The sequence below is a fragment of the Sylvia atricapilla genome, chromosome 2, assembly GCF_009819655.1.
Source record: "Sylvia atricapilla isolate bSylAtr1 chromosome 2, bSylAtr1.pri, whole genome shotgun sequence".
NCBI classification, from domain to species: Eukaryota; Metazoa; Chordata; class Aves; order Passeriformes; family Sylviidae; genus Sylvia; species Sylvia atricapilla.
In genome coordinates this window covers 97,916,617-97,942,554 of record NC_089141.1, presented here as the reverse complement: position 1 = coordinate 97,942,554, position 25,938 = coordinate 97,916,617, and the positions used below count along the sequence as shown (strand labels likewise).

General features: G+C 38.6%; 1 protein-coding gene across 2 annotated transcripts in view; it reads right to left on the bottom strand.

Moving 5' to 3' along the window:
• Positions 1 to 25,938, bottom strand: part of GLRA2 (glycine receptor alpha 2) — a 128,782-nt gene that overhangs the window by 62,576 nt on the left and 40,268 nt on the right. For both annotated transcript variants that reach the window (XM_066313891.1, XM_066313892.1), the window contains exons 5-7: positions 13,820 to 13,902; positions 12,735 to 12,872; positions 10,305 to 10,519 (exon numbers count right to left, since the gene is read on the bottom strand). In XM_066313891.1, coding sequence (XP_066169988.1) covers positions 10,305 to 10,519; positions 12,735 to 12,872; positions 13,820 to 13,902 — 436 coding nt within the window. The remainder of the gene's footprint in view (positions 1 to 10,304; positions 10,520 to 12,734; positions 12,873 to 13,819; positions 13,903 to 25,938) is intronic.

The following is a 25,938-nucleotide window of genomic DNA, read 5'->3' as shown; positions in this document are numbered from 1 at the left end:
ATCTGAAACTTCACTTTCATTCTCTCTTCAGGGTGATTTTCACTTGCCTTTTCTTTAGTAGAGCATCTCAAAAGAGTATAAATTGAAAAAAATCACAATGAGAACAATAGATAGCAGTGCCAAGGATGTATTTTTAAAGTCTCTTTCACAGATGGCGGACAGAAGAGATGGGTAAGATGATTTTGAGCTCTACTGTGGTCAACAGCTGCTATTGAAAACACCTTGCATTTTACTTAGAGGAAGGTATATCTGGAGGAAGTCAGTCTAATCATGGAAATTATGAATGGAACTGTCCAAATGAACTGCCATGAAGTGCAGTTCCCATATTCAGGCAATGCACAGCCTTTAATTGGATATGTCTTTCAATTTGGGAAAAGCTTTTACTGAAACCTCATTAATGTGAGGAGCTAATCAACTCTTATAACTGCACTCACCAAGAGAATTTTACCTTTAAACAGTTCACCCTGAAATCGTTTGCCAGGCTACAGGTCTTTCCTGGAAGGATGTGTAGCAGACACATTTTTAACTTGTTGTGAAGCATCTGTCTCCTGTTCCAATCAATGAAGACTGTTCCAGTCTGTTCCAGTTGTGTGGCTCACACACAACACTTGTAGCATGAGCAATGCAGTGCTTATCCTGATTCTAACAGGGCACTGGAAAATTGCTAGGAAAAAAGAATTCTCATTTCTTATATATCAAAATCCCCAACCATACCTAGTTAAAATCAACACTACACCATTACTAAAACATGACAAATGAACCAATGTCAGAGGGAATAATTAACCAAGTAAGAGAATAATTATGTGTTTTTCTTTCCCCTTACTAGATGGGGCAGATAAAGAAAGCAACGTACAAAAAAAAAAAAAAAAAAAAAAAAAAAAAAAAAAAAAAAAAAGCCACGTTGCTTCCTAGAGTGGTACTTTATCCTTTTTGAGATACATACAAACAATGCTGGGGTGGGTTTTTTCATATCCAGATATAGATATATTCATAAATTAGTTGATCTGTGCTATTTTCATAACATAACTCTGTCATCCTTGACTTTGGGGAGCCCTGGTAAAAGTAAGGGAAGCAGTAAAGCCTGAGCATCTGAATGCTTTAAGTCACATTATTCCCAGTGACAGGATTTTGTTTTCATTCTGAGCAGATTCTGTTTGTGCTAGAAGGTTCAGGAGACAGCAAAATGCAGCCAACAAACTCATAAAATAAATCCTGTCAGACAACTACAGCTTCCTTTAAAAAGCAAGTATCATTATTGTTTGAATTTGAAAAAGAAAGAGAACAGAGTGTCTAACTCTAAAGAGCTTCTATTATAGTCCTGACATTTGGGCTGCTTCACTTTCTTAATTTTTCATATTTTCTTTGTCAGTTCTATGGAAAATCAAAGTGGTTTTAAGTCATTTTTTTAATGGGCAGAGCACACTCAAGCATAGAGTGGTGTGGTCCAGGAGGGTGGTACTCTCATTGCTGTCTATCACCAACCTATATAGTTTCCTCAGAAATTAAGTGATATTTTTAAGTTGATCATCCTTTAAAAAATGGATGGGCATCAATGCCTCCTGACCACAGATAAATTTAAAAAGTAGAACTATTAACAAAATTTTACTACAAATCAATCAATAAAGTGTTTCAATTGCCATTACACAGACAAAGGAAAATGCCCTTCTGCAGAAAAGAGACAGAAAATGCAATAATTTACATCAATGAAGTAATTTGAGGCAATTTTTAGTTTCTCAGTGGACAGCCTTATAACACAAAGGGTTTCTCCAATAAGTGACAAATATTGATATATTCTCCTTATAACAATGTCATTATCAATAACTACTTGTAACATAATTGTACTATCTTTTCTATGAATCACTGAACTGAGCAACATTTGTTATGTGGTCTCCCTTTTTTTTTAACTTACATTTTCTGCTGTGACTTAGTCATTATGTTCCTCTAGACGTACTGAAAGCTCTGGCTCCACTCTCCAGGGCCTTAACCTTTGGTAAAACGAGGGAAGACAGCACACTATGTCTCTTTCTCACAGACAGGGCAGCCTAACACCAGATAGAAGCTACTGAGGATCAAAGCTTTTTATTCTCATGCTCCCTTCTCTTTGAGACAAGATATCTCAATTAACTCCAAGCTTCTAGGAAGAGGAAATAAGAAGAAAAAAGGCACTATTTCATCATAGTTTAAAACTTTAATGCAAGGGTTTGTGAATAATGACACATTTTAGAATGCATGACCATGCCTTAAGAACCAAAATTATATCATCTTCTTGCCAATACCTAGGTAAGAACTGTTTAATTTCCAAAGCTGATCTTACTTCAGTGCAGACAATTGTGCCACACTATAGGTGAATTTAAGTAGTAGTAGTTTTATCACAATAGAGATATTTTATTTAAAAAAAAAAAAAGACACACTGAGTCATTTAGTTCCTGATCCTACAGAAGTTTCTTTGATTCATCCATGAAAAAGTAAATTGTCTTCCTCTATTTTCTTTACAGGGAAGACGGAGAGGAGAGGAAAGAATTAATACTTTTAGGTATCAATATCCACAAACAATTAATTTTTCCCATGAAAATATTTCCCAAAGGGAAAAGAAAAACCTGTCATTCAAGTAACAGAATTCAAATGGTTCCATTGTCACTCAAAGACAACTTTTGGGAGTAAGATGTCAATGGCCCAGCTGCTTCATCAGCCACATGCAGTGAGCACTGATATTCAGACTGGAAGCCAGCAGCCTTGAGGTAAACTGCAAATTAAAGTGGTTTTCCCAGACTCCAGGGGGTCCCATCAACATTATTTCAAATGAAATATTAACAGAATATATTCATAAGTAATAGTTCTAGATGATCTAATAGAGTCAAGTCTTGCAATTACTTGAAACGAATGAGCCACAACAGAGCAGGTCATTGCTTCAGAGTGGGTTTGCAATGCTTGTGTCTGTGAGACAGCAGCACAAGGCACTCCTCAGAGAGACACTAAAAGCCACCAGAAAGTCCTGAAGGGTGTGACAATGAAGCTGAAGGCTCCAGTATCGTGCCAGGGTTATGAAACAATCAGCAGACTGGTGTGCACAATAACTTCAACCCTTCTTTGATGCTTGAAATAGGCTCTGCTGAATGCCAGCCCTCCCAGATGAATGCATTATAAAACTTACTGAGGAAGTGCCAGGAGTACTCAAACTACATCCCAGAGGTATTCAGGCACATCTTATTGCATATTTTTAGCTGTCACACATGACAGCAACTACTGCTTTTGTTGTACAGTAAATACCAGCATCCACTCTACAGAAAAGTAAACTTTGAAGTTTGGATGAGTGCAGTGGAAAAGGTGACTGATTTACTCAGTCATTCATTTTTTACTTTCATAGAGTAGAATCTGCTATAGATCCTAATGTATTTGTATTAATCAGACAACATTCCAATCATATCTCATCACTCAGCTTTGCACAGAATGGAGGACAGAGAGAAACTCTAGAACTCACACATTGTAAGACCCAAAGACTGTCCAAGGCACCACACATCTGCAGCCAAACTAAACAGAATAATGTGACAATTTCTAGCACCAGATTGAGGTGCTGTGTTTAACTTTTATATCGTTCTTCCTCCTGCTTTTCTAACAAGTAGCATAGATTCTGTTGGGTTTTGTCTTCTTATCTATGCAGAATATTGAAGACTTCAGTTCTATGCAACTAGACACAGTTGTGGAATGGAAGAAAAAGAATTCTTCCTATTATGGATGCATGATCACAGCATATATAACTGTGCCAAAGCTGACCAAACATAATTTTAATTGAGATTTCTGCTCCCAGTGAAGCTGTAACTGCACAGGCTAGCTCTGTAAGTATCTACCTAGATCTCAAAGGTGCAAAATTTGCAAGAAAAGAAAGTGTCTTTAACAAGACCAGCTGCTATAGCTGGAAGTGGCAGAGAAGTTTCTGGGCACCACAGATTCTTTTAATTGAGACCAAGGATGTATTTTCATGCTGGTGGCACTAACATGGCCACAGTGCTATCAATATTTGAAGGGGCTGGGAAGTTCTCCCTGGTACTCCAGGGATCATCTGATGTGTGTACCACCCCTCCCACTGTTGTTCAAACAATCCCCTGCCTCAAAACCACTATTGAGAAAACATAATTAAAGGGAGAAGAAGTAAGAATAAAGAAATGGAATATGAAAATTTGTAGAGCAGAACCAGAAAACACCTTTCCTGAACCATAAGTTATGAGTAGGTGCTTATAAACTACTTGTCAAGAACAATTTTTTCTAGCATTTTGTAAGACAGTTTATTTACACACAAAAGTCTCTATTTAGTCCCAATCATTTTGTACCCATTTAATTGTTTCAATAAATAACAGTATGCAAAGAAACATTCAATTACTTAAGAGCTTTTTTTACTTTCAGAACATTTTTTATTGAAAATTAGGTTCTCTCTATATGACTTCCTTCATCATACAGAGTAGAACATATTTCTACATCCAGATGCAAATACTGTATGGAATATTGAATGGAAAAAATTCACTCCCTCCCCAGTAAAGGAGTTAGAGTTTGTTTCAAGATCTTTTAATATTAGTAAAGGAATATTTGTTGCACATTAAAACTGCAATGTGAACAGAAAAGAAAGTTATATAAGTGAAAAGAAAGTTATATAATGCTTGAACTTAACAAAAGGAGTGAGCCCTAAAACATTTCCATGTAGGCAGATGATTGAAGAGTAGCTCCTCATGTTTACCTGACAGTGCAGCCTGACTTCCAAGAGTTTGGACAAGAAACCCTCTTTCACTCTTTGAGAAAATTGACAACCAATAAAATACCCAAGGGTCCTGAACAACTTTTTTAAAACTGGAAGTTTGTTTACAGTAACACTATCAGGATATATAAATATGTGATATAGACCAGACACATTAAAGTATCAAGGTTTAAGACCATTAGGTCTCCAACAGGAATTTATAAACAGCTTATAACAATAGGGTTGTCTTAATCACTTAAGCAGAGTGTAAAATGTTCAGGCACCCATATAATCCAAGTGCCAATTAACAAATCTCATGATTGCCAAATTACTTCCCTATTTCCTCTTTTGATCCTGAGACTAAACTAAAAGAAAATTGTCAAAAAATTTCTTCCATTCCAACATACTCCATTATTGCTTTTTTACCATAATGTTGCACCAGAATGTATCATCTCTGTGCTTTACTAATGAAAAAGTAAGCAATCACCTTGGTCCTCTACTTCCTATGAAAACAAATGTACGCAGAACAAAATCATCACTTCTATTAGCACCTTTTCCTTTTTTTTTTTTGGTATTATTTCTTATTTCCTTTTAATTTTTTTTTAACTGTACTACCATTTTAACCTTAATTTGGAAAAAAAAAAAAAAAAAAAAAAGTGCAATGTTCTTGTATCTTCTTTCCTTGATAGCTTCTGGCATTCAAAAAAAGGAGACTGGCCTGCCAGAAGCTGAAGAATCTCTAAAAATCTCCAAATATGTGGGGGATAGTGGATAACACATGAAAACAGTCGCTTACTGCCAAAGGGGATAAACATCTTTGGTTTTGTAAGTCTCTGTACCTATGCTTTTATTGCATTTGGTAATATATGCAGTGATTTAGAGCAAAATGAAGTGAATGAAAGGACTCCCAGAAGTTTCAGTGAGCTTTGAATGAGATTTTTTTTCCTGCAGATATTATTCCCTGGGGACAGAAAATGCATTCATTAAGCACTGTGCATTAAAGTAACACAATATGAAAGCTATGCAACTGTGTAAAATACAGTTGCTATAACTCGACTTAAAATATCCTGAAATATTTTGCTTTATGGTATTAAAAGTAACTCATTTTCTTGGACTGTTGTTGCTAAGGTTTGGTTTATGTAAGTGTTTTAAGAAGAAAGCAGTCTGAAAAATACACAACTAGCACAGCAGAGAACTCATTATTCTTTCAAATGCCTCTTTTGAAAAACCTTTCAAACTTTTTATTCTGTTGATTCAACAGGAGAGCCATTTACAAGTAAAAAGAATAGCAAGAAAATGGTGCTTCAAAGCTCTGAAGAAAAGAACTGTTTTGTAACACTTAACAATTCTGCGCTGCTGGACCTTGAATTCCCCCCACTTTACTTGCCCAGCTTATCCACATCTGGTGCTGTAAGCAAAGACAGAGGTGCTGGTGTCCCTTATGGTGCCCACATAATCCTCAGTCCCTGTTTTGGTGGATACAGAGTGCCCTCTGCATCCATGGCTCTGATTCTTCCAGAGGACAAGCGTGTGCTCGGCCCTGCATGGATGTACAGTAGGTCACATCAGGTTCTTAACTGGTGAGCCCTGGAGTTTCTCTGCAGAGGTAAAGCCCAGCACAGCCCAGGTACAGGGGATGTCCCTGGCTCATGCACAGCACTCACAGAAGGCTCAGGGTTTCATGGAGATTTCCCTGTGGCTGTGTGGTCACAGTGATCACCCAGCTGGTGCCCAGGATTTCTGCTCAGTTGGCTGATCAGCAGGAGCCACTGGTGCTGCTGGGTGCGCAAACATTACCCAGATGGAGTTCAGAAGTGGAAAGTGATGATGTGACCAGGGAATTCAGACATAAGAGTATGAGATGTGGGTAAGACCTATGAACATGTGGGAAGAGGAATGGATCATAGGAATCCTGCTATTTTGGATCACCGTTCCTGGGCATCTCAGTGATGGATTAGTCAAATGGGAAGTAGGGAATTCCATCTCAGCTTTCTGGATGAGTTCTTTACCAGCCCCTAACACAGCCAACCAAGGCAATTCTGGTTACAGGATCCCTCAACAAGTATTCTGTAACATACATAAAATAATTTCATCACTTTAAAAGATATTGGCTCCAAGGTAAATATTTTCTGCAGATACTCCCTACGCAGAAAATCATTATTTCATGGACTCACAGTGCATTATTGCTCAGTGTATGCTAAAATTTTGGGGGAAGATAACCTTTCTGCTTTCTGAAACAGGCACTGCAGGTCACCTTTCCTAGAACAGTAGTTTTTCTGTGATGTAATCTGTCTCACAAACTACTCTTGCTTTTAGTAAGGAAGAAATTGACTTTGCAGAACAATAAGGGAAAAAAGGCAAACTGATTACTTTATTACTGTGCTGCTGATATTGGAATTTAACCATATAGTCTTAGATAGAATTAAAAAATACTCCAAATATAGTAATTCTACACAAATACTATAAAATTTACCAAAGAAATATATTTCATTTAGAAGAGTGTATTCTAGATACTTCTCTTATATTCAGCAAATATGAGCTTCAGATTGAATTAACTTCATTCTTTAATTTCTTTTCATTTTCCTTTCTTTTCAGCAATCTCAATCTTGTGTTTAATTTTCAGCAGCTGAGTGCCTAATGTCTGTGTGGCCATGACTTACTATTATGAAATCTGTGTATGGAAATGAATATGTTAGTTATTAATATGGAAAAGAGAAATTTGAAGCAAACAGAACATTGTCGTGTTATCTTACACCAAGGTTGAGAACAATATGTAGGTAATTACTTCTAAACAGTAACACTTTAGTCATTTAGATAGTAACTTGGAAACAGACAAAAAAAACCTAAGGAATCTTATCACAATTCTTCTTTGCCTTTCTCTAGGTAAAGGAATTATTCCCTTTAAAGTTGGCAAGTTTTGATACTTTGTTGTTTTCTGAAGTAAAGCTCTATTAAAATAGAGAAGAATAGGAAGAAACTCTTGGCAAGAAACTGGGTAAATTAAAGTTAAATTGCATAAATCTATATTAATAAGAATAGGAGACAAAGAAGGATGCGGAAATTATAGCTCTTGTATTCAATCCTAGGCTGCTTTCACAAAGCAGAGTCGCATCTGGGTTTTTTTCAGTATTCTTGCAAAAATAACCCTCCTGAAATATCTTATTCCGTTAGACATTCACGCTTGGAGCAACTTTTAAATGGATGTGTCATTGGCAGTCTAACTTCCTGTGTCTTAGCAATATGTAGACAGGGCTTAGAAAACCATTATTTTTAAACAGGGATTTTGAGACTTCAGCTATGACACTGATTTGATTCAATTCTTTTCATATTTTATTTCTAAGTGCATTTCAGCTGGACAGATTTTATTAATAAATACAATTTTGATATTAAGTTACAGATGGGGTTTTAAGACAGCTAAGTGCCTGCAACAGCAATAACAAGAAAATCTTGCTTCTGTGTATAAGGAATCAGGTACTGGGGATTCAGTGTGGACCTGAATGGTGCCCATGTTTCTCCAAGCCCCTGAGTCACTCAGGGTGGGAGTCAGCTGGCTGGAATGCTGGCATTTACTTAGAACCACGTTTTTAAGTCAACTGACACACCTTCAAAAGCCCCCACAAGGATTAACTAACATCTAGAGATCAAAGCTATAAAATAAAGATCAACTGAATTACACAGAGAAAAATGCAACAGCCACGTGTAGCCTGACTGAAATAAGTGTGCTGGGCTTTCAGGTGAGATACTTTTCTTAGTGCCTGTTTTCTAGCAGAGAAACACAGCAGAATAGGAGAAGATGGAGTATGGGCAGAGCACCACCATTCTCTGACAGCTGATGAGGTAAATGTATTTAATCCTGAGGCTGGAGAAGAACCTCTCTGATAATCAACATATCACGGTCAACATATTTTGCATCTTCACATTTCTTCCACTCGGCAAATCCTTTTCTACTCAAACACAACAGAATGCAAAAGGGAAAATATTTGAGCTGGATCAAAGGCCTATGATGAAAACACCTTCTAAAGCATTAACATTTGGGGCACACTAACACTGCAGAGCCTTTTGTCAGGGTTTGTTTGCCCAGCAGGAAATGTGGATGGGACTCTCCACCACAGTGCTTGTATTATCTATACTTCTCAAGCCAGATAATTTGTAAGAAACTTGGAATCTTTCACATGGATTCATGTTGTGCCATCTAGATACAGTCTTCAGTGACTCCAAATTTGCTGTTTAAAGAGCCTGTATGCTTCTTGCCAAGACTATTTTTTCAGACATTCTTTTCAGAATGCTCACTGGTAATATCAACTGAATTGTCTGAACAAATTTTTAATAAATTTTCAATTTGAAATTCTGGGTTGAATGAGAAGCTTTCTGTTTGCATGGAAAATTATGCATATCTCCAAGTGAATAAGTGAAGCTGAACTAAATGTTGTACTCACCAGATTTTTAACTGATACTTTCTCATTACTAACAAAGGAGTAACACAGTCTGTGCACTTTTTGAAGTTGCCCTATATTTTTGAAGTTGCCCTCCACTTGAACAACTTGCATATTTGGAATGAGGCAGAATGTGATACTGGGGGTGAAGCACCACAATATACAGCCTGCTTTCTTGGAATGGATCATGATTTTCACAAACACTCAAAATTTGTGCTTTTCACTGTTACTGTAATCCCAGCCCCTTTGATGCTGAACTGCTGGAAAAGGACTCTTCAGGGACTGTATCTCATAACTCCTTAGACTACTGGAAACTTACCTGCCTCTGAGCTCCCTTCCAGAAAATTGTATAAAACCTGAGCTTGCACATTAAATTCTGCTGGGGAGTGCTGTTATTAGAAGCATTTGGTCTGTGCCTATGCTGAAAAGAGCTGTCAGCCTGACTAAACAGAGAATCCAGTCTGTAATCTGTAAATTCATCTACAGCATCTGGCCAGGATTAAAAAGACCACAAAATTTGAATGAGAGGATATTTTTGTCCATAGATAGGATGAAAGTCTTCAGATGACACTTGAATGAATGGAATACAGACAAATTCTGCTGTGAAACAAAGACATCAGCAATTCGACACTAAAAAGTTTCTCCGAAGAAATCCTTTAGTTGCATGTATGTTACATACATGTATCTTATATATATATTTTTGGGAGATATATTTATACATATATATTCATTTTATCATTTGGGAGATACATTTATATATATATTCATTGGACTAAGTGCCGTATCTAGAAACCTCAAGATATTTGAGAGTCTAACAGTCCAGTGTTTTTAAAGTCCCCAGTCTGAAAGAAATCCAGTAAGATATCTAAATACCTCAGAAAATCTGGTTTCTAAACACTCAAATAAGTGTCAAAACTAGTATAAACTCGTTAAAAATTCATACTGCTGCACCATTCAGCTATCCACCAAAACAGCAGAAACATTCTTTAATCCAAATGCAAGGGTACTGAATGTTTAACATCACACTGTTACCACTTTCTCACATATCCGTATCAGATGCATACTTACACAACCTTTCTGAAATTAAGAAGACTAGCCCAAACATTTCTTATTAGGAACACACTCATGGTACAAAATGATTTCCTTACTTTTGGGAGGGAAGCTCTCGATCCTGAGCTTTGCGTGGTCATTGTCAAAACTGTAGTGATACCCAGTGCAACTCTGGCTGGAGCAGCATCCATGTTGATCCAGAAAGAAACCCAGGATAAAATGACAATCAGCAGGCTAGGAATGTACATCTGGATTAAATAGTATCCCATCTGACGCTCCAAATGAAACTTGACTTCAATGCATGTAAACTTTCCTAGAACATGAAATTACTTTCATAAATGCTTTTTGCACATTTGTATCTTGTTTTCTGAACATAAGTTAGGAAACATATGTTTCTTATATGTTTCCTAACCTAATACTGCAAGCAGATCCTGATACACAAACACTTCTCAACCACTTGTTGCATACTAGCTTGGGGGAAGCATGGGACCACTGAAGTGTACTGTGCCCAGTTCTTCATATTAACTGAGAAAATGAATATCAGCACAATTGTTTCACCTGCAGAAAATAGAAAGTAATGTTTCTTTTCTCAAAATTCAATGAGCTTTTACTTTAGTCGAATATAATATTAGGTATTAAAAGGGGACAGCATTTTTGGTATTTTAGAGGCATGAGATTAAGCAATCGAGTTTGAACAGACAAACTGTGAACTACAAGTCTTAGAGTCCTAGGGTAGTTCACACTCCTCCTCGTTCTGCTAATGAGCCTCTGTCTGTGGATTATGTCTCACAGCAGAATCAACTCAAAGTCTACTTTGAATTTTGCTGAAAGTCCAATTCCAGGAAACATAAACCAGTCTCTCATGGGAGGTGAGTGATTCTTCAAATAACTGATAGCTGCTGCACAGCAGTCCTGGAGGACAGAGGTTTTGGATTGCCTGGCAGTGGAACTAGTTGTGCAGCAGGAGATGCAGAGTCCTGAGCTGTAACAGCTCATCAGGTGCTCTCAAAATTACTCTGGGTTGGTACTGTGAGGGCTCTCGCTCCAGGCAGACTGCAGGCAAGCCTCTCATTCCTGAAGTACCATGCTAATGGTTTCAAAGGACCTCTTTTGTGTTGGTTGGAAAACGAAGAAGGTGCATTTTCCCTCGTTCACCCTTTCAGGGGAAAATAGATTGTTTTCTCCTTTTTGTGATGTCCCTGTATTTTTCTGGTGGTCTACAATGCTGAATGGCGGGTGCAAGACATAGCACAAAGGGGAGTGCAGAGGCTGTTTCACAAAGGAGTGGAGACTGGATCATATCCTCTGACAGTCCAGAAGTTCTAAAATGAGGGAGCTGTGACTTGAAAGGCAGACTCTGGGAGCTGGGCAGAGGCTGTTCCTGGCCATGCAGAAGGGGACTGGAAGGAGTGTGGTGGCACTTGTGGCAGCAATGGCATGGGTAGCACCATCTCTCAGAGACTCTCCAGACTTTTGGGGCTCAGCCTGGACTCACTTAACTGGAGTAAGTTTAGGAGAAGGCTGAATAGTACGTTTTATCCACATTTTAAATTCACACTAAACCTGAAGGAGCAAACTACAGAGAGGACAGTAGTGGGGATGCCAATCACAAAATTCTCCTTCCTCAGTATTTTGGGCTCCAAAATGAGAAGACTGCATTTATAAAAATTAAACCCAGCAATTTTCATGGGACATAAATGTGACATTTTTTTTGGCAGAGGCAAAACCTCTCACATTGTATTATTTCATACAGTGAAACAAATGTGTTTGATGCAACCAGATCAGCTCTTATGCTGAAATGATGAAAAAGCTATTTTAGATGAGAGGGATTATATTTAATCCCACAAAGATCCCAGAAAACTGTTCTCTAAATGCTGTCCCCATTAAATAAACTCCAAGCAGCTAAATCAAAATTTTATCAGAATTTCCTCTTCTCTTTAAAGCTAAAGCTAGAAAACACAGCATTATAAACTCCTAAACAACAAATGAAAGAAAGAAACTTTAGAGTATTAACAAAAAATTTCTCAATTTCCATGTCTGTCCACTATTCGGATCAGCAATGAAAAATTGTCTTTTGACATGCTACATCTCATAAATTACACATAAAAGCTGGTGAAAATTTAATATTTTTCCTTATTGGCAATTTGATCTGCTGGAGAAATAAACTAGGTTCAGAAAATTCAGTACTTTAAAAGTGATGAATCAGTATTTAATAAAGAGTTCGTTTTTTTAATATGTTTCATTTTAAGGATATCAAAACAATTAGATTTTTAATCAGTTTTTAAGTATTTTAAATACTTCAATGATTTTAAGGACATTAGAATACTTTAGGGAATTAAAGGAAATTTTGAAATCAAATCATTAAAAAAAACAGAGAAAAAAATTCTTTCTATTCAGATTTAAAAATAAGTGTGACTGAATTGAATTTCAATTTAATTTTTTTTTTCATTTTACCCATATTTTTCCATTACAAATTGAGAATAGATACCATTGGAACAATTGATAGAAAAAACCAGAATAATTCTCACCAGTGTTGTAGTGTTTTGTGCAATAACCAAGTTCTTTATCTTCTTTCAAAATAAACTGTGGCAAGGTTAAGCCCTCTGCAACTTGCACAGGTCCATCACTTAGCCACTCAAATATCAGATCATTCATAGTGTAGCCAACTGCAATAAAAGAATCAGACTTTATTAGATGGCAACTGACCAGAAAAAAACAAGAGTTCCTATGTCTGGGAAGCACATCTTTTATTGCAATTCATTTTATCTCAGTTACATTTTCAAATTGTTCAATTAACAACAGCACGATCCCTCATAGTTGCTATAACTACACCATTACTCTATTAAAAGCAAGAAGTAAACACTGTTATATTCTGAAATACTGCCCTGGTTTGCCACCAAAAACTAATTTTGCTGGCTCAAAGCCAGTCTGAGATTCTCTTGGGCACAAAAGCAGGTGGCAGCCCACAGTTCATAGCCATACAGCTAAACCTTTTCTCCCCACCCCCCCCCAATCAAAAAAAAAGAAAAAAAAAAAGAAACCCACCACCACCAAAAACCAACAACAACAGGGTGGACTGGTTCCTATTGAATACTGGGAACACTTGCTGGCGCCTGCCAGAGTGTGAGCCACTCCTGGGTTTGCCTGGTTGTTACCTGGGCAGGCTGAGGCAGTGCTGTGGTGTGTGCTGGCTGCCCAGTCCATACCCTGCCTGTGTTTAGCACACCAGCTTAGGCATCACTAACAGGACTTTGGCTGCATAGGGCACTTCGCTTCCATTTTCCAAAAGTGAGCCTAGCTCAATCAGACAGCAAATCCCTGGCTATGTAATAATTGTTCTCACTTTCCTGAGATTTAGTCATTTCTCCCACACAGCATATTTACCCCTGGAAGTGATGCAACTCTGATGGGTGTGACCCAGGAGGGAGAAAGACAAGGGAGTAGGAACAGCACAGAAACAGGCAACCCTCAATTTATGGTGATAAACATAATTCCCTTACAAAACAGGAATACTGAGTCTCACCACACAAAGGTGATAATGTAAATACAACCTAATCACTGAATATTAGGGGAAAAGCTTGTTATTTGATAGATAAAGCAATTGAGCACTCACAGCTTTCTAGCTGCATTGTACATGTCTGTACATCCATAGGAAAATTCTTCAAGTCCATGGGACAGGATAAGGTTAAAGTAAGCCTAAAATTAGAGGAGGAAAAAGAATATGTTAGGCATATACAGGTTTCATTTAAAGCCCCATACTTAGAATTCACAAGATCAAGACCAAATCTTAACACCTCAAAGGCTGGGCTCATCTCCCCTTTGAGCTTTTAGGCATGTGAGAGCTGTGGAGACAAAATGTGTGAGCAAACGGGGCACTCGCAGCCTGCCCTGGCTGAGCTGAGCAGAGGCAGAGAAAACAACATCAGGTTAGTAACACATGCTCTCCACTAATGCACCAGTAAATGTTTTATGTACAATACTGAACCAAATAATCCAAAAGCTGAAATGCCTGGTCATGGGACACAAGTTTTTAAGTTTTATTTTGGGAAAACCAAGAAAAAAGGAAACAACAACCATGGATTTTTTTTTAACAGAGTGCTTTTGTTCTGTTGGAGAAATGAGTCCCATTTCCAAATCTTCATTCTTACTGCTTAGCCACTAAAATAAGGGAAAAAAAACATTATACAGTAAAAGCATCACATTCCATTAAAGGAGTACAGATAGAAGAAAGTAAGCCTAAAGGAACATAATCATACAAAATATATTTCTCTTTTAATTTTTCAGTTGTTATTGTCCCAGATAAAGCATAACTTTACTTAAATGGGAATACTTGTACTGTTTCTTTCTTCCCTTTTTTTTTTTTTTTTTAGTAGATTTAACCTTTTAACATTTTACTGAAATCTATTTCAAGACTTTCTCTTCTGGAATTGTTTGTTTGTTTGTTGGGTTTTTGTTGTTGTTGGTTTGTTCGGATTTCTTTGTGCGTAGGAGAAGAAACCATTTTTAGCTAACCAAGATATTGGGATGGCCTAATTACAAACAACTAGCTTTGGATTAGGATTTTGCTTTAAATAATATTTTAATTTTATTTCTGATTGCATTCAGCACAAAAAAACCCCCGCTCTGAAACAAAGAATGCAAAAAAACCCCAAACCCTCTGTGCCCATTTATTCTGGAGGGCAGTAACAAGACTCTCTGATTTGAAGAGACACTGAAACATTAATACAGTAAAATGACAATAATTTTTTAGTTGTCAGTGAACTGACAGGTCAGCTGTTTAGAAGTATAACCTTGAAACTATGTTGTCCTATAAACATATGTGATCTCAACAGAGAAATACTTGACTAAATTCTGTCTCCCATGATCATTCTGTGGTTCTTATCACCTACAACTAATTCAAAGTCTTTCAGTCTGTTTCTTCCCCATGTGAAATTTTGGGGACCACCTGGCTGGAGCTTCTAGCCATAAAATCACTGTGACAAAAAGATGATATTTAGGTTAACTGAGATCAAAAAATCTCACCCAGGTCTAGGATCACATTTGACATCACTGCTGTTGCCTACATGTGGGCTACCTAGAAAAAGTAACACTATTTTCATCTTGACACAGTCTTCAGCAAACGAGATGATATTATCAGGAAATGAGAGATCACATTTAGGAGGCAGTGAGACAAAGAAAAGTCCCCAGTACCCTTCTCAACATCACCATAGGAAGTAAACTCACATTTAACCTTTGGGATCAAATAGCAGAAATATTTAAAAAATAAAATTGTCATCTAGAAAAAAAAGTTTATCTAGTAGGCATGTAAGTGTCATTGAAAATATGTCCTTCCCTGATTTCAATATTTAAGTCCTTGCAAATGTTAACTAGTCTCATTTTTGCTAGGTAATTTCCTGCATTAAAGACTGAGCTAATTAAGTTGCTAATCCCCAGCATTAACAAAACATTGCCTCTGTCTCTTCCCTGAAACTCTGCTATATCAAACTCCCTTCTTTTCAGTCACCTTCTAAATATGGCTTAGATGTTTTAAGTTCTTTTCAAACAGGCCTTTATGCAAATGCAGCCTTTGTAAATATGCCATTTGTTTGCATTCATTGAAGTAGGCATGGGCTATTCATCCCTTGGATTTTACTGGCTGTCAGGTGTGGACTGCACACTGACTTAATTTCCTTTCTCCTTCATCCCTTTCTACACCCCCAAAATTCAAGTAATCTGGGGATTTGACTACATACATGGTCAGGAAAGTCCCTAACTTTTATATCAAAGTCCCTAAATTTTTATATCAAAGGTATGAGAAGGCAGACACACCCAGTTGTAGCTTTCAAGATTCACAAGGAAAAAATAATCTATCTCCATTGATATAAGGTAGATATATAAGTTTTTTCCCTGGAGGTGATGTGAGAAAATTATGTAGTCTCATTTTGTAGGTCCACACAAAGCCTAATGTCCTACTTTCTCTTCCTAATCATTGTCTTTCAAAAAGACTTAATTTTCTCTTATCACCCTGAAAATGAAAAATAATTTCTATTTACTCTGCTGATGAGCCTAGATCAAGACATCATGCCCTTATAGTTTTACCTTTACCAACAGGCAAACAGGTTGTTTACCTCAGCAGAGTAGCCATTCAGAATTAACATCTTAGCCTCTAACCTCTCTTAACAGCAGTAATGCAAGTGTTGAAACAAGTGGCTAGAGCCTTATATCATCCACAGATCCACTGATTTTCAACAAGATTACTATATACTAGATGTTTAGCAGCTGGAATTTGAAATAGATCCGCTGAAGTCCATGGTAGTGGGTTAATTTATACCGAGTCTTTTTCAGAAAAACTATGAGCCTGCAAATGTTTCCAAACCCTGGTGCCATGTCACTACTTCAATATCTATGTTAATAAGGACATAGGGTCATAAATGGAAAGTGTTAGGTAGATACAGCTATCCACATTGGTGATAATAAGTGTCACTGACAGAAAATATTTCAGCAAACTGAATGTCTCACACTTGGCAAATTTAAGAAGGGGCCCTGGAGGTTTGGAGCAAAGTGCAAATTTAATGGGGAATTACACTGATGAATACTTTAATCGTTAATAAAACAGAACAAACTGCTACAGAACAATTATTTTATTTTCCAGGCATCTTGCCACCAAGGCAGTTGAGATGCATAAACAACAGATTGGTGGTGGAGAACCATAAAACACTGATGGGAAGTGCCTTATGAACCATCTGTAAAACTGAAGCGAGAAGGAGCTGACCAGGGACTTGACTTTGCCTTCCATCACCTGAGCAGCCCCCAGCCCACGGCAGCCAGCCCCAGGTGGCACAGCTGGCTCTCACAAAGCTCCGGGGCTGAGCACGTTGTGTTTTCCAGCTGAGCAGAGAGGGCTCATGAGGGAGCAGCAGAGATTCACGTCTCCAGTGCCTCAGCACACCAGGCAAAGTGCCAGGGACAGCAAGCTGCCTCAGAGAAGAGGCAAAGCTGCTCTCTTCTCTTCTTTCCCTCCCTGCTCCCTCGCCCAACACAGAGCCAAGGAAGAATCAAACCCTGGAATAATGCAAATAAGAATATGAACAGGACAAAATACAGAAGCAGAGCCAGAAAACAAAGAATGAACAATTTGCTGTCACTGTGACAAAAATAATAACTAACTAAATAAATAATGTCACTGAACAGTACTGTAGCACAGACAGGGCTACAATCCAAGTACTCCAGGGCAGCATTCTCTGTATTATGTTTTGGACCCTCTTCCTGAGGATTCCCTCACACACCAAGCAGGTCCTTCCGAGCAGTGTCTGCTGACACCTTGACAGCCTTCAAAGTGCAGCAGGCACTGCTGGGATTTCTTCACTCAGCATTTCATTCAAACTCCCCTCTTTCATCCCCTGGTTTCACTATAAAGTGCTGAGATATCACTAAGACTTGGGTTGTGGGCCGGTCCCTCTTCCTAGTCCCACTCAAACTCTGTAATTTCTGGTCAACTCAAAGACCCACTTGCAGCATCACTCAGAGGTCTGCATCCCCCAATTTCTGCAGGCAGGAAGGCAAAGTCCTCCAGGCTGTGGCTTCTGTCACAGAAGTCAGAATAAGGCATCTCATGGGAAAAATTAAATAGCCTGACTGCTTAATCAGAAACGCTCATGCTGGTTATCTTTCACACCTGAACACGTTTTGCAGTGTCAGTGTTTCCTCCTGGTGTGAGCAGCCATGGCCCAGATGGGCCAGCAGCAGAGCTCAGCACAGGCACAGCTGCTGCCTGCAGCCATCATCCTCAGAGGAAAGGCAGCGCAGGGCTCACACACACGGGCAGCCAAGGGGCCTCAGGTATTCATATGCAGTGCAACCAAGTCCTGGGCTCAGCACTGGGGCTGAGATACTGTGTTTCCTGGTCACCCTTCGACCACTCCAGACCACTGTTCTGTCTCCAGCTTGGAGACGTTTTCCCCAGACCCTCCTGGGTCTGTCCATCTACTCTACATCCCTGCCAGAGACACCTACATGACACAGAGCCCAGACGTTTTCTGTTGCCTCCTGGTTTGTCCTCACACCCTTTCCCCCTCCTTCTCCTGTTTACCAATTCCTGTCAAATGCCACTCCCACCTGCTTTCAGGATATTGTCTTGAGGGCAGTCTGCCTTTGACAACTAACCCCCAAAGCAGCAGCATCAGGAGAGGGTAAGGATCTTGAGTTAAAAAAAAAAAAAGGCCAAAACAAAAAAATTCAATAGAAATAAAATGTTTGTAAATAGATTATTCCAATCTTGTTCTTTCGCTTGAGTGTTTTGAATGTTGGGGCTCTTCACCATCACACCACTTCTCTGATAGTCTCCCAATGCAACAAAAACACTTCAGAGTATTACTCAGACAGACTGCTTGTGAATGGTCTGCAGCACAAATCTGAAGTAATGAACTGCTAGTATTGGGTTGAACACTTAGGGAATTCGGTTCACATGTTAGGTAATCCAGGATTATTTTTTTAAATAAATTTAAGAGAATATATAATTTTAACTGAGATTTGACATATTGCCTTGTCTGCAGCAACCACTGAACTGTATTCTTTCCCACTCCTTTAAAAGGAGTTATCACTCCTTAGCCTGATATCTTTCAAGACACCCAAAATTTCCCTTGATCTCCGTGACATCTCATCCCAGAGGAGGACACTGGCTCCACAACAGAAGGGCCCTGGGGATTGTAATACACTGTAGATCATGACAGGAGAGTATTCTTTTCATCAATTATTCTGCAAGAAATGTTGATTTTGGTTGGCTACAGAACAACAGCCTCCTCACAGAGATTTTTCTGATGATAAATAACTGGTATTAGTCCTGTTATGTAGAGAAATACTGTTGGGAATTTAAAAAGTCCTGTAGATAAGGGTACAGATCCCTTCCGTCTGCAAAAAATCCCATGATTATCTCCTCACTAGCATGAAAAGCAACAAATGCCTCAGCATGAGTAGGCATCATGTTAAAAATAACATTTTGTTTCCATTCTTATCCCTTCATTCTTTCACACTACGCCCATCTGCACCTCATCTGCTGCTGGGACAAGAGATTTCACAATCTAGGATTTTATGCTGCAAATACCAGAACATAAATAGCACATGCATGAACACTGGTAGCATTGGCTTTGTGCCATTTTTATCAAGAGACTAATACCTGTGCAAACCCCTCAGTGTTGGATTTAGTGAGACAAGAGGGATTTCTTTTTTCCGGCATTGTTAAATCTAAAGATGCTATTGTAAATTGCAAGGTTTCTGGTATTTTTTTCTTAAAGCTCCAAGCTGACAATTAAGTTAAGGATATTTTAGTGGTACCTTTTTTCTTTGAAAGATTAAACTCCTGATCCTTCTAGCTGCTGAAATAACATTAGAATATCACCTAAGCACAAGCAGACAAAGTTCCCTATTAAACTGGCAGGGGAGATGAAGTTGCACAGCAACCATGACAGCATTGCATGACACAGGAGCAAATGCCATTTAGGCTAGTGACACTGAAACAGGGAGGAGAATCTAAAATTTCTGTATATTCCTCCCAGCCCCCTCTCTTGGGTGCCTGAAAGAAGGGCACACACACTGATCATTTATCAGAAGAAAAAAAAATTTCCCAGTGGCATTCTTTTTTAAATGTCTTTTCATTTTGTAGTCCATCTCATTATTTTTTTCAGGGACCTGACTCATCATTTTGAATGTCAGTTCTGGTAATTTTCACAGTCTAAAGGCTTTGTCCTGTTAAATGGAACAGTCAAACTGACTGGATTCTTTTCCTTATTTTTGAGGAGTCCTGGAATTCCTCTCTAATATTTGTCATGTTCTGCAGCTTCACTTCTGCCAGGTGGGAATGGGCTGGAGTCGAGCTTTGAGGAGACGTGGAACTCTCTCTGCTATGGCAAAATGAGAGTTATAAGTTGGAGTTCCACATACTGCTCTTTCTGAGCATGTTCTCACTCCCTTCAGTGCTTTGCTTTGCTTCATGTACTGCTTAACAACACAGGAGCTGGCACAGAGGAGGATGGTGGATTTCTCATTTCAGGCATCCCACTTCTCATTGTAATGCAATCACTGTCTGCAGATAGACAATGCCAGCACATGAGCTGCCAGCAAATGATTTTCCAATTATTGTTTAAACAAATCTATGAAATTAGATTCAAATGTGATTGTATGTAACAGTTAAATTCTGTAATCACCTGTTTCCTTTACATGAGGAACAGTATTTCACCTTTTCTTCCTTTTCTGTCATTTTCTATCTTAGTTTTCCTGCAGTGTGTGTTTGGTACGGTGTTACTTTCCTCTTGGCATAATGACATCTCTGTTCTAAGCCATATATTTCAATCCAATTGGCAAAAGAACATTGGATTTATTCCTGGGACCATGTTCTAGGAAAACAGGCGCTTTTTTTTGCCATTTAGGAAGGGTTCCTTCACCTACATCATTTTACACCTAACCTTTAACTGTTCAGTGCGAATGGTTAAATGAAGTGATTGATCACCAGCAGGACAGGCACTGCCAATGGCCATAAGGAGGGTGGACACACTCATAAGTATTGGCTGTGCAACCATCCCGTTGGCACAGACATTCAAAAGTAGCCACCTGCCAGTATTTTTGATCCTGCCAGCCAAGATCAACTTCATGTGTACAAATTGGTCTCCAGAAGCATTTCTCACTTTTTTAGTTAGAACAAAGTCTTCCTTTTTAATTGAGACACAGGAATATAGGACTGTAGAAGTGACATTTCATACCATCAAATCTGATCATCTGCTTTCACCCAGAGTCACATCCTCTCAACCATTTAAAAAATGATCCAAGTTCATTTCATGGTATCTAGTGTGTGCGTCCCCATTTTTGTTGGAATATTGTTGCAGGAATTCAAGGTGTATATGGCTTTAAATTTGTAACTTCCTCTGTGAGCTTACTTATGGCCAGTTCAGAGCCATTTGTTCTCCTGGCAGGGTTGTCCTTTGGTCTAAGCAGCTCCCTTCTTGTGTTTGTATTTCCCTCCAGTGCTCTCTGCCTCCTCTGGGGATCTGTGTGACATTAGAGCAAGTAGTGAGGCAGTACACACTCAGAAATAATGCCCATATCCCTGCTTTGCTTTAAATGCTTTATGAAGTGAAAAGCAACTAATTTTCTGTCATTAAAATGTAAATCATTCTTTTCTTAAGCAGTATAATCAATGGGGTTTTCACTATAGCTATGTTAGTTGCATAACAAAGTACCCACATCAGGCTTTATTATTTATTTAGTAGATTTTTGTTGTTGTTGTTATTCAAAGCAAGTACTTTAGATACAACAGGAAAGTAAAGGTATTGGAAACCTGGAATTAGATCCTCAGACTGAATTTGTAGATTGGGAGGAAATGAGAAAGAAGGGAATGGGTGATTCATTTAAGAGAGTATTTGGAGACAACCCCAAAGGATGAGAAGAATCTGAGTTAATTTATTTAAAAGGCCCCAAAAGAAGGGCCTGGAGTGGGGCTGGAAGGAGAGGCAGGAGAGAGGGCAAAAAGGAGAGAGAAAGGAAGGGTGAAAAACAGAGAGCTAATGATAATCCAAGGACATTGGGTTCAGCTGTTACGAGAACGGCTGCTTTTCCCACAAAAGATTGCAATTTTTTAGCTTCTGAAACCATTGTTATTATTGTAATCATGCTTATGGCAAGACAAATTTGTCAAATTCACTGGATTCACATAACATACAGCCACAATTTGGGAAGTGTTTGTGTCCCAGTAACATCATGCAGCATAACAAAATTTAGTGATTGTAGCTTTATAAGGCCTCGGCCCACAGTACGTATTAGCTGCCAAACACTGAAATGTTTTAGATGTTCTCTATTTCAATTAACATTTCCACTGACTATTCCTCAATGTTTTGGTTTGGCTTAAATGCAGGAAATTTACTTTGAGGTATGTGAAGACATTTTATGCTTTTGGAAAGTCAGAGCATTTAGAATGGGGTAGCGTAAAGCTCTGCCAGTGCAAGAATGAAATAATTTTCAATGAAAACGTCCCTGTGATTGTTGACATTCACTTTCAAGAGAAAATTAGAACAACACCTTGTTAATACCAGTGTTTTTCTGATAGGACCTGAGGTAATAGATATGTTTGTGTGGGGTGGGAGTTTAATAAGCAAACAGACATGTCAATCCTGATAAACATCTCCATGACCACACCTCTGTCAATCTGTCCCATGAAAAGACAATGTTGCTAGTAAAGCCCAAATCCTCTTAAGTCCCAACACTAGATTGTAAAATAAAATTGAAGTCATTAAAGCACAAAATACACACAGAGCTGTAGAACATAAAATCTTCTATCACTCAACTAGGCTAGACTGTGGTGAGGTATGGATGATTTACACATAATGGGTATTAATGGATCCTTATTATCATTTAGCTGATAAAGTCTGTACCCCAAAGTTGCTTTAGAAAATCTACACCTGACTTCACTGTAACATGGTAACATATTTTATAATAGTCATTGAAAAAATCCAAGACTGTATCTTATTTTAAACAATATATTTCAGCAGAATAGTGAACTTTTTGCCGTGAGCAGTCTGTTGCAGAGGGACCAGCAGTGTATTTCCTTAATCTGCTTTTCTTTCCCATAAGGCAAAGAACACGAGTACAGTGGAGACTACAAAACACAGAAGTTTCTCTCAGAAAAGCTGGATTATACAAGTGCTATGGATTACTTCTGATGATTTGTGTGGTGGACATGCCAGTCATAACTCCTGATCTAACACCAAGTCGTGTGTGGGGTCGTGGGGTGCAGGAAGGGGCTGGCTCAGTGCTCTGTCCCTCAGAGCTATGGCCACGCTAGGAAGAGCTGATTTTGGAAACTCCTGAGAAAGGCAGCTGCTGTGGGAGGCAGCGTTGCAAATAGATGTACTGTTTTCACAGATACTTCTCTTGGCTTGCATAAGCAGGTGAGGGCCTTGGGATATACCAGCTCCCCCTGTCAGCTGCTTGCTGTGGAATGGAGGGCTGGTAACCATTCCCAGAACAGCTCCACAAGCAGAGCAAGCCAACAGCTTGAGCCTTCTTTGTTTCCTAGTGCCCTACAGTACAGAAGTGCTTTCTAGCAGGCACTCTGCCCTCAGCTATAGTAACATTTACAATTAAAACTAGGTCGATAGTTAAAACCACAAGGAGCTAATTCTCTGCATAACAGTTCTGGCACTGGAAAGAAAAAGAAAGTCAGAAAAACAGATACTTTGAAAGACTTGAGGAACTTCTTCCTAGGTAATTAATTGCTCTTTAAACAGGAATAGCAAAAATAGGGGAAGAAATGTAATTTGTGAATTTGCACAGATCTCCTCCCTTGAATTCCAAGTGTCTCTCTTCTCAAATTATGCAACACATTCTAAAATCTTCTCATATTTAAAAAATATGTAGTAATCTGCTTTGTAACTATTTCTGGCTAAATACACTGGCACTACAATTCAGAGCAAAGCTCAACTGAGAGTGTTTTCTGGAGCACCAAGTATTAAAAAAAAAAAAAAAAATGTATATATATATTTACAATGCTTTTACCTTCCTGACCAATAAATTCTAGTTTCAATCTGTGGATCAATATTATGGTTGAATTATATCACCTTCTGAATCAATCTCATATGGCTGAGATGCACTGAAAATATTAAAAAGAGAAGGAGGCAATTAATGCAGAAAAAAAGCCACAAACCTTAAATAAAACCACTTTCTATCACTTTGCTAAAATAAGCTTTTAGGCAGATGCTAATATTCTGAGTTGGCTGGCAGCCTGAAATGAGTTTGTGGGAATCAGGTAGCACAAATGGGTGGCTCGGAGGGAATATAAAGCCTTCTGTGAGTTTATTTAGCATTTCCCTGATGTCCCAGGTGTCCTCAGGGGGCCAGAGAAGACACAATCCTTGTCCCTGGAACATAGAGCAGTGCAGTGGGGTGTGCAGTGCAAAGTGCAGGTGTCACACAGAATGTGAGTGCCTGGAACAGGATTCTTGGTACCATCACACAGTGCTGCAACGCTTTCCAAGTGCAGAACCTCCTCCAAAACCCCATCCATGCAGAAATCAGTCAAGGACTGGCAGCAGATGAGTCACAAGTATCTAGGGGGTGACATTGTGTAGGTTATGATTTGAACTCTTATCGTTTTTTCAGCATACAATATAAACACAATTACAAAGACTTCTTGTTGACTGCTCTCTACAGAGTGCTATAAAATAAAAGTTATAGCTATTTAACAGGTTTTGAATTGTTATATTTGAGTGGAACTGAGACTGATCCTGACTAAAGTGAAGTTGCTTGCTGAATATAACTTTGCTGTAATTTCAGACTTCTCAAAATACATGTGTCTATAAGAGCTGTTGGTTCATCTCCAGTGACAATGGCATATATTTGCAGTATTAAGTAGTTCTGGGTTCCCTCCACGAGGCTCTAGCTTTCCCTGCAGCACCCAGAGGTGCAGACCCGTTACCCAGCTGTTGAGCCTGAGGCTGTATACAGCAAGCTACCTGAGATCAAAAAAGGTATCATGGTATCTGAGCATGGGGTTGGATCCCTAAAGTGGATGGTGGGTACATGAACCATCAGCAACTTTTTATTTTCTGTAACAACTCCCAGGGAATTAAATATAGTTGTAGGAATCTGCAAGCATGAGCATCACAATTATTATAAGGCAAACTCTGATCTACTTTATGCCTCTTCTGTGCTGTGTTAGGCTTGTTTCTTTGACCACCTATACAGAAGAAGAATGAAGAGCCTCATGCTTACCACAGGGTGAGACAATTCTCTCAGCCAAGCACTGCAGTGGAGGTGATACACAGCCCAGACTCTCAATCACCCTTTCATGATTTTTCTGAGTGCCCATATCCCACACCAAATGTCTAATTTCAGTAAAATATGGACCATGAACTGTTGTCCCAAGTGACTTCCCAAGTTCTGTTCAAGAAAGGGCAGGCTTGGCCTCCGAGAGCATTTAACAGCACAAGCCAGTTCAGCCTCCTGCATGGTGTATTTTTATGTTTTTGGTGCAGTATATAGGGAAGAGGGATACCACTACCATATAATACACACACCTTGCTTCTTGCCCATTAATTACCAGGAGCATTTCTAAACTCACTTTATGCAAAGAATGGTTCGTATTTATGCAATATTAATTTGGTCTTGATTTTGTTAAATTTGGACATACAACAAGACAGCCTACCTACTACATCCCAGAGGCATTGGTGAAGTGATTTAAATACTTAAAGACACTAAATGCTAAATGCTAAATATCTCATTGACAGGCAAAGTGCTATTGGTGAAGTAGTGAACATTCACAATGTACTGAAACCAACCACTAAAATATTCTTGTTTGTTTCTGCATAGCACAACTACAAGTAGCTGACATCTAATAGAAGAATCTAGCCCAGTATCTAGAGAGTAAACACAAGTATTTCTAATTGCTCCTGATTTCAAGTTTCCATACTCCAGAAAGTTTTCTTCACTGTAAAGTGTTAAAAAATTATATGCCATATTAGATGTGCCAGGTTACTCTGTTACTGTTGTGCCATACAAATGAGAAGCAATGAGCTTTGTTTAGTGCTCTCCTGGAATACTGCTTACTCTGCTTCAAATTAATTTGCATTTAGGTGTGGGAATTTTACAAACATGATACGGCAGCTCAAGGTATCGCTTTTGCTGCATGAGCAAATGTCAGGAAAACTCTCCATCTGCATTCAGAGCAGCGCCAAACTGCACTGTTTCCTCCACTAAGTCAGTGTCTGATGT